The sequence below is a fragment of the Phytophthora infestans genome, genomic scaffold, assembly GCF_000142945.1.
Source record: "Phytophthora infestans T30-4 supercont1.7 genomic scaffold, whole genome shotgun sequence".
NCBI lineage: Eukaryota > Oomycota > Peronosporomycetes > Peronosporales > Peronosporaceae > Phytophthora > Phytophthora infestans.
Genome location: NW_003303752.1, coordinates 69,793 through 78,071, shown reverse-complemented (window position 1 = coordinate 78,071; position 8,279 = coordinate 69,793). Strand labels below are relative to the sequence as shown.

Genomic DNA, 8,279 nt, shown 5'->3' with positions numbered 1-8,279 from the left:
CCGCCTCGATCGTCTTCGCCACCGCTTCGTCTCCGTAGTAAGTCACGAACGTGTTCACCAATGTCGTTTCTTTTCCAGGACTGTACTTGTTAAATAGATTCATGTAGCTGACATATGTGCCCAAATTCGAGTTGGTAAGAAGTTTCTCGATCCCTTCGTCCAACTTGAGGAGCTCAAAAATATCGTCTGCGGTTTTTTCTGCTTTAATCCATGTCCTCACCTGTCTTTGCTGCAATCTCAGTGCGATCTCATTCGCCCCCTCCACCTTCTTCGCTGCTTCGAGCATTCTAATCAGAGACCCGTCGCTGTATTGAGCTGTCAACTTCGACATCATTGTTGTCGTCGAGTGTTTCTCCGCGACGGAGGCTACGTAGTTCACCCACGTTTTGAATTTCGGACTCGTGAATAGGTCGTCGCCCGCCTCATCAAGCTTCGACAGTGTCAAGGCGGCAATCGGCTTCATCTTTATGTCTTTCAATGCCCCCAACTCGGTTAATTTCGCGCTCTGGCCCAAGCCAGAAAGGTCGACCATTCTGTCATCGTCATCCTTCTCGTCGTCAGACGTCATTGACGTGCGTAGTGTCCTCCCATTAAGAGCGAATCGCTGATCGTCAATTACTGCCGCAGACATGGCGAGAAGGCAAGCAAGAGCAATTAATATCAGCGCCGCACGTTGGTGGTGGCGCATCGTGCTTCTTCCTGTCCTCAATACGTTATTACAGTCTGTAATTTACAGATTCGGATCCTTGGGCGATTAGCGAAGTGGCAAGAAAGTAAGGTGTTTCATATCCTCCAGCTTTGATTGCGTACTTTTTTTTGGGCTGCGTACTGCATCCAAGCAGTACGGAATTGAAGACTGATCCCATTGTGCATGAGAGTGACTATTATTACAGTACCGGTACGTGAACCGCCAGGCAGTATTATTTTTTTTAAACAATACATGTAGCTCATATACCACAATTTTTTAAAATATAATAGTATTCCTTTCGCAGTGAGGCATATTACTAATGTAACATCCTAAAGTATCAATTATTAATAGTGTCACTACAATACTAGTATTACATGTACATGTACTAATTCCGGAAGCTTTTACTTGAGTACGGAATCAGCCACACGAGCCGGTATTTGTCCTAAAAACAACGTAAAGTATGATTTTTTTCGAAGCGGAACGCTGGTGCGCAGGGGGGGGGGTGAATCCAAGTGGTAAGATAGGGCTGGGAGCAGATAGTGTCGTATGACGATACTTTTAGTACTGGTAGCATGTACAGTTTTGAGCTTCCGGAAGCACCACTACGAATTCGGTAGGTACAATGATTCTGTTTTTATGCAGCACTTCCCTGCTTCGTACTTGAAGTATTTTAATTAGTCCTCTCCGTTTTCGACTGCTTTTGCGCTGATGGAATGACCAATCTCAGGGATCCCAGATAAAATAATATAATTATAATGACCAATTTCAAGCCACACCTGAATTAACTAAGTACCGCTTATTTTTCAGCCGTACAAGAAGCTTAATGCTTTTAAAGCCACCACATCAGCCAAAACGACGATGGGAGTACAGTACAATTCAAAAGCACAATAAAAAATAGCGACTTTTAGATAGGAGACATCCCAAGTAAATTGATATATCGTGGATTCCTGACTCTGTCAGTTATCAGAGGAAGAAACGAGAGAGCTACTGTACCTTCTGCTACTGTGTCTGAACGTAAACCTTACTTCGAGGTAAAGTATTACTTGAAGTCTTTTAGGAACGGTATTGAAACCCAATGAGGTCACATCCAAGGCTTTGGGTACCGTATTGGAGATCTCTTTCAATTGGAGTCGCAGCACCTTTACAAAAGAAGACACCTGTTAGCACATTTTCTGGTTCAGTACAGCAACATTGAAAATCTGACTTTTCACCACCACTTTTAATATTGGCCGATTTCCAACATTGACTTGACTGCCTTTTGTATGCTGAAGGATGGGGAAAGGGTGAATCCATTCTCATTCCGCATGCCAGATCTGGTTTAGGTTTAACTACCCACGGTCATAATACCCGGCCTGTACGGTTGACACCCCTTCTCGTCCCACTGGGACGTTGTGTGGCACGATCTTCGGATACACAAATCCCGCTCCTCTCAAGTCCAATCGTCTATTCCACAGTTGACAGCAGCAGCACACACCGCCATAAAACATTCCTTTTTGTCTATAACACCTGGTTGGAAGTCCTGCGGATTCTCGAAATTGCAGGCATCCCATCCCGCTATTGTGGGCAGATATAAGACCGAGCCTTACACCGATGCTTGTTTGATGTTGCTCGACAGGTGCCCTCATGGAGTTCAAGATTGAGGCTTTGACGATATTTTGCTGCCAGTGTCTACGTATTTTCAGGATTTGACTTTCGCCCCCAATATATTATTAAATATCTAACACAGAGGTTTCTTGACGCGACATTTCAATGTTGCTTTTTCTTAAAAACGGTAAAAACAGTACATGTAATCAAGCCTCTCACGAGCAAAATGGATACAGCCACCAGAAACGAGGTTAAAAGATTCTCGCAAAATTGGGAAGCACGGTTTTTGAGGTTTTATTCTTCCTTCCACATAAGTACGATGGCTAAGAGCAAAACTCCAATGCACGAGGAATTTATTCTTTTTCAAGAGCCGGCTCAAAGCTGTGCTCCTTCAGTAGCGTTCCTTACTGGTGGAAATTCGCGATGTTCTTTCGTAAATCACGGCGATCTTCCTGTATATCTTTTCCAGTCATCGTGAAGCACGCGGCGGCGGCCTGGGCTACCAGACGCGGATAACACATCTACACAGTGGACCAAGCACTTCCGTACAAAGTATTCGCCCCCTTGCTCTGACGTAATGACTACAACGTTGGACCCGCCAGCAGCGGTGAAGCGTGCCGTCGAGAGTTGGGCCTATATCGGTCCTTTCAAGAGAAAGCCCATACAGCCCGGAGAGAGCTCCTTTATATTCGATTGGGGCGTCCGTGTTGAATACACCGAAGGAGCCAAAACGAAGGTTGGCTATATTTGCCTGGCAGATGAGTATTGCCGACGCACTGATACCGCCGACAACTTGTTGCTGCTGTCGCATGGAAAGACGTCCGCCGCCGTGAAACACCTGCGACTAGTTCATCACTTGGAGTCTCCAAAAACAAAGAAGGCGATGACAACAAAACGAAAGCGGAGAGAAGAGATTGAGCACTTACGCTCGTCTGTTTTGTACTCTCGCAATCCTGCCCGTTTAAATCTTCTCCTCGAGACGTTGCGCATTGTTAACCACAATCTACCGCTCCGGATAGGCGAGTACGAAGAATCAAGGCTCAAAGAAGCTCTCGTGGTCAAAGACGAGATGCAGGTCGTCATCACTGCTGAGCTTATCGAAGAATCAATTATCGAGCTCTATGTGTCGACAACTAAGGAAGTAATCGAATTTCTCCATTCAAATCGCCAATTGTTTCCTAACTTCACGATGGTGGCGGACTTCTGGACATGCAAAACGACGGGCGAGAAATACCTCGGCTTGCGAGTATATCTTATTGATACTAATTGGCAGTTTCGGTCTGTACTTTTGGGAACACGCAAGTTTAACCCCGCCTATGGTGATCGAGATGGCGGGATCAGACGACCTTTTCTGCTGTGGGTGAAGCGCACTTTGGAGGATTTCCAGCTGACCGTTAAGGATTTCTACGGTGCCACCAGCGATAAGGGCTCCGATGTTGTGGGCTTGCTGACCGAAGAGCTCGATTTGCAATGGGAATGGTGCATGGCTCATATGGCTCACGCGGCAACGAAGGCTTCCTGTGGAATGAATGACAATGCTACATGCAAAAATCCCGACATGCGTGATTTAATTGCAAAGCTGACACGGACAATCTACCAAGTTCGGTCCGTTGAAGTTACTGGTGATTTGCTCGAAGCGCTGTGCAAAGCCTAGACCGGAACTTCCTCAACGAAGTTGTTGAGCTATTCGGCCTCTCGGTTTTTGAGTTTGACAAGCTCCATTAAGCGTGTCTTAGAAAAATGGCCTGCTTTGGAGTCGTGGTATGCAGAGCGAGCAAAAAAGCAATTCGAGATAAAAAACCACCAGTTGTATTTCCACTGGCAGCTCAAGAAACCAATCTGATCCAGCTCCTATCGATTTTGCAGCCTGTGACAGAGCTAAAACGCGCCTGTCAAGCTGAGTCTGCGACTCAAGTCGAAGTTCTGATGAAGCTATTTAAAATTCGTTTGAACGATCTTAACCCAGAAAAACCAGTTCGACACTATCTGGCGACAGAGAAGAACCCTCGGTGGATTGATCCCAGCGAGTTGCTGCCACTAGCAAAGTCTACACGTCTGCTACTACGGGATGCACTTGACGAGCGGTACTTTTGTCGTTACTATAATAACGCCAAGATGGCTGAGAGCTCTTTTGTGTTTGAAATGCAACAAAGGCTTCACCCGATTTACAAAAGTCCAAGATTGAGTCTAAATGCTGTTGTGCTGCTGGTGTGTCGTCAGCACGGCATCGGCACTCGTGACGCTTGTGCTAAGCGAGACAGAGTGAATGAGAAGATTCGCGATAAGTTACTCACTCTTATGAAAGCCGTCGCAGAGCCCAATCGATGCTGCTGAACCTCCTTCTCCCACTCCTGTAGCATATTTTAGTGAATTGGAGAATTTATTTGCTCCTCCGCCACGCAGACCACAAGTCATCACCTCAGACCGGATGCACCGACGCAATGCAGAGGAATTAGATCGACGACCCAATCGCGGTAGAGCGCTCACCGAATGGAGCACCCGAATCTGTGCTACCATTCTGGCGGAGAATTGAACACCAAGGTGACTACAAAATTCTATCAAGAGTCGCACGATTGCTGTTCGCTATCCCAGCTTCGTCCTGCCAAATAGAGCGCGACTTTAGCGTGAGTGGGAGCATGGTCACTGTGCAACGCACTAGTTTGTCGCAGCACAACATTGATATGTGCTCGTTTCTAAACCGCAATCGCGAGTTTGTTGACCTTCTGCAGTGTGAACCGATTACTAAAGGAAAGCACCGACAGTATACACCCTCGTGTTTTACGTATCCGCTGGATTTGAATATGGACATGAATATCGACGATTTCGCGGACGAGATGCTGGCCAATTTCATCTCGAACTCTAGTTTGTGTGACGAAGAGAAAGACTCGACATAGCTACAATGAACGTGAATTTGTGAAGGAGTATATGGTAGGTCTGCTCGACGAGTCCGTACGCTTGATCCAGGAGGCAACCCGAGCAGTTCGGTGTCTAGTTCCTCACAGCAGAGCAACAGCGGCTTTAACTAGGACGTTTCGTGCAGGCCGAGCGACGCTGACACCTTCGTCAGTGTGTCGTTCATAGTGACGGGCACTGGTAGCGCGTAGGGCGTAAGGGTGCTGAAGGTGTACATTGAGCCACTGGCGGACGCCGCAATGATGTACCCAGGCGTTCAGTTCAATGCGACGGGTCTGGTTGGTTTTGCGAACGTGGACCTGGATGCCGGTGCGATTACGACGGTAACCATCGGTGTCCGTGGGAAGCAGCAATGGACTAGAGTAGTTTACATTGGGATCCGTCCAAAGTTCATCTTACGAGCCCTGATTGTGAATCGAAGCCGAAGCAAACTTCTCTAAGTTTGCCCATACATGCGTATGTCACTTAACTAAAGCTACTTGCATAAAATATATTGAGTTAAGCTCTGATACTTCATCCTAGGTGGACTCGGAACGTGGCCTTCCTGTTGCGTCCATCGTGTACCCAACCTTCTTTCTAGCACGCTATAAGATACTCGCAGCATTTCAACATCCTAACGCAGCTTGCGCATTGATCTGTAGCGTTTCACTGCAGCCTCCGCTCTCTGTGCAACCTCTTTCTGAACATCAGCAATCACTGCCCGACGGTCCGCGTTTCCGTTTGAGTTTAGTTCACCACGATAGGCAAGAGGCAATACCTGATGATGCACCCGAGATGGCGATGCGATGTTCTCATCATTTCGGGAACTCTTTATTTCGGAAAGCTGAGGTTTTTCATTCTCCGCCTCGACCTTCAGCTGCGACGGTAAGGCGGATGCATGCGCTTTGACAAGAGCATCTCGCATTCGCTGCTGGATACTGCGATCTTCTTTGGATAAATCTTCGTCGTCTTCACCTCCAACGTCACCCAATCCATCTCCAGTATCGCCGCTCACACAAGCGTAACGGCGGATGGCCTCGCGAACGAGATCGTGTATCAGCTTCACGCTATTCTCCACCGTCTGCTTTGTCTGCTCGGAAATATCGTCTATCCGTACCTCGGTAAGACGTTGGCCGACCTCCCCAGCCACGTCATGCTCCACCTTGATATCGCTAATTTCCGTACACCTTCCTGTTTGTGGATGGGCAGTCAGAAGTTGGCGCTGCACAAGTTCCATACGCTTCTCCACTTCTTTTTTCACAAGCTCTTTTATTGTGTTGCAGGCCTCAGCTTCATCTACCATATCACGTATTTCAGGTACACGATCGCAATGCTGCTGTAATTTTTCTCGTAGAATTGAGACCGCATCGGCTTGACGTTGAGCTCGAAGGTTAAGATCAGATTGAGTAGATATTAAAGCTTGCTGCACTTGAGCTTCGAAGTGGCGCTTTGATTTTTTAATTTCTTCCAGCACGAAGCTCTTGACAGCGTCATGCGAAGTTCCATCTGAAGTGATCGTGTTTGAAGTAAGCTCCTGTTTCAAATCATCACGCGCCAACTTAAAGCCCAGCTCGAACGATCTCTCAAGGTGGTCCTTCATCTGTGTTGTAGATTTTCTTACAAGCTGCTGCGCCAGTTCGGTTGTCATTTCTACAGTTCTCGCTTGGTGCGTTGCTATCTTCTCCTCGACAAGTTGGTGGATGTGTGAGGTAAGGACCTGGAAGCCACTGCCAATTTTCGCGTCAACCTGCTGCTCCACTCGAGCGACACCGTCTACCTGAGCGGCAATCATCGACTGCGACTCGCTATGGGCCTCCCGAAGAGCACGAAATAGCTTCTCCGCCACAGATCTTTCTATCTCCTCTCCGACGTTAGCTTGCATTGTTTCTAGCCGCAAGAATTGCTCGCGAATACCAGCGTGTGTCGCCATCAGCTCTTCATGAAATCGGCCTGCGATTGCCAGTTGTTGATTGGCTAGCTGTTTAATGCCTGCATCTGTGGATTCCTCGAAACAGCAAGCAGAGCGGAACTTTGGGCTTCGCCTTGGCCTTTCGAGCTGGATTCTGCATAAATGTGTGCCCTTTCAGCGAGGGCCTGTGTTTGAGTTAGAAAATTACTCTGCAAGCTTAGCCAAATAGTCTTGAACATGCGGGACAAGCTCGACGGATAGTAACATTCTCTCCACACAACTTCTGTCACTTTGGTCTCGGAGGCTATGGTATACCAACGTCCAAGTCATCGTTTCTGGTAATGTTGGTTGTCTTGTGGACGTCGTTGTTTCTCTTGACCTGTCCTCGGGGTTTGCCCCATCTCGGTGGTCAGCGGGGATATTTTGATCTGCGCTCATGAACTAATCTCACGTACCATCTTTCTAGCCAATAGGATCGGTTAATAATGAGCACGACGAGCAATATTTTCGCGCTCTCCTGCTAAAGTTGATAGTGAGGTGGAATCGAAAAACCTCAAGAGCATTACTCTTGAGGTTATTCTCCTCCAAAAAAAACCTCAAGAAGCGTGCTCATCATTTGCTCCTGGGACGCTTGCATGTAATGCCGTGTCGGTAGCGATTCAAACTCGCATTAGGTTTACGGTACAGCCCTTTCAGTGAACGACCAATCAATGGCTTTGCCAAAACTGTTTCTTTCCTACTTTGCAATTCGCCTTCGAGCCGTTGGTTTGGAGCAGTTAATACGTGCAGTCTGGTCTTAATAATATGCGCTGCTTCGTGTTCCTAGTGCTCTTGATTGCAAGCGTCGTGCTGGCGAACGGCGATGCTACCGTGGAAACTGCAGATGCCAATACAGTCTCCAGCCTCCAGTCATTGGCCAGCTCTCTGTCTACGACCAAATACGAAGCCCACGCCACGAGACTTTTGAGGGTCCAGGACGAGGAAGAGCGAGCTCTTCCGATCCCTCCTCCCAGTCTTTCTCTGTTCTCGAATTGGGTCAAGGCGATGAGATTGAAGGTCACAAACAGCGTTCGAGCCCGGTATTGGCTCTGGCGGAGGCAGTCAGTAGAGGCTGTTTTTAGGCAGCTCAAGCTTGACGGCGGACTGAACAAGATTCTGGCCAACCCGAAGTTTCACGCGTGGTCGACCTACGTTAATCTGTACAAT

At 47.7% G+C, this 8,279-nt stretch overlaps 2 protein-coding genes across 2 annotated transcripts; one reads left to right on the top strand and one right to left on the bottom strand.

Annotated features, from left to right (window-relative positions):
* Positions 1-688, bottom strand: PITG_05074 (secreted RxLR effector peptide protein, putative; the record flags this gene model as incomplete). Its single annotated transcript, XM_002998739.1, has 1 exon — positions 1-688. A coding segment is annotated over one exon (688 nt), but the record flags the coding sequence as incomplete, so codon positions are not given.
* A 7,189-nt stretch (positions 689-7,877) lies between these two features.
* Positions 7,878-8,279, top strand: PITG_05072 (secreted RxLR effector peptide protein, putative; the record flags this gene model as incomplete). The annotated part of the gene is made up of 1 exon (XM_002998738.1): positions 7,878-8,279. A coding segment is annotated over one exon (402 nt), but the record flags the coding sequence as incomplete, so codon positions are not given.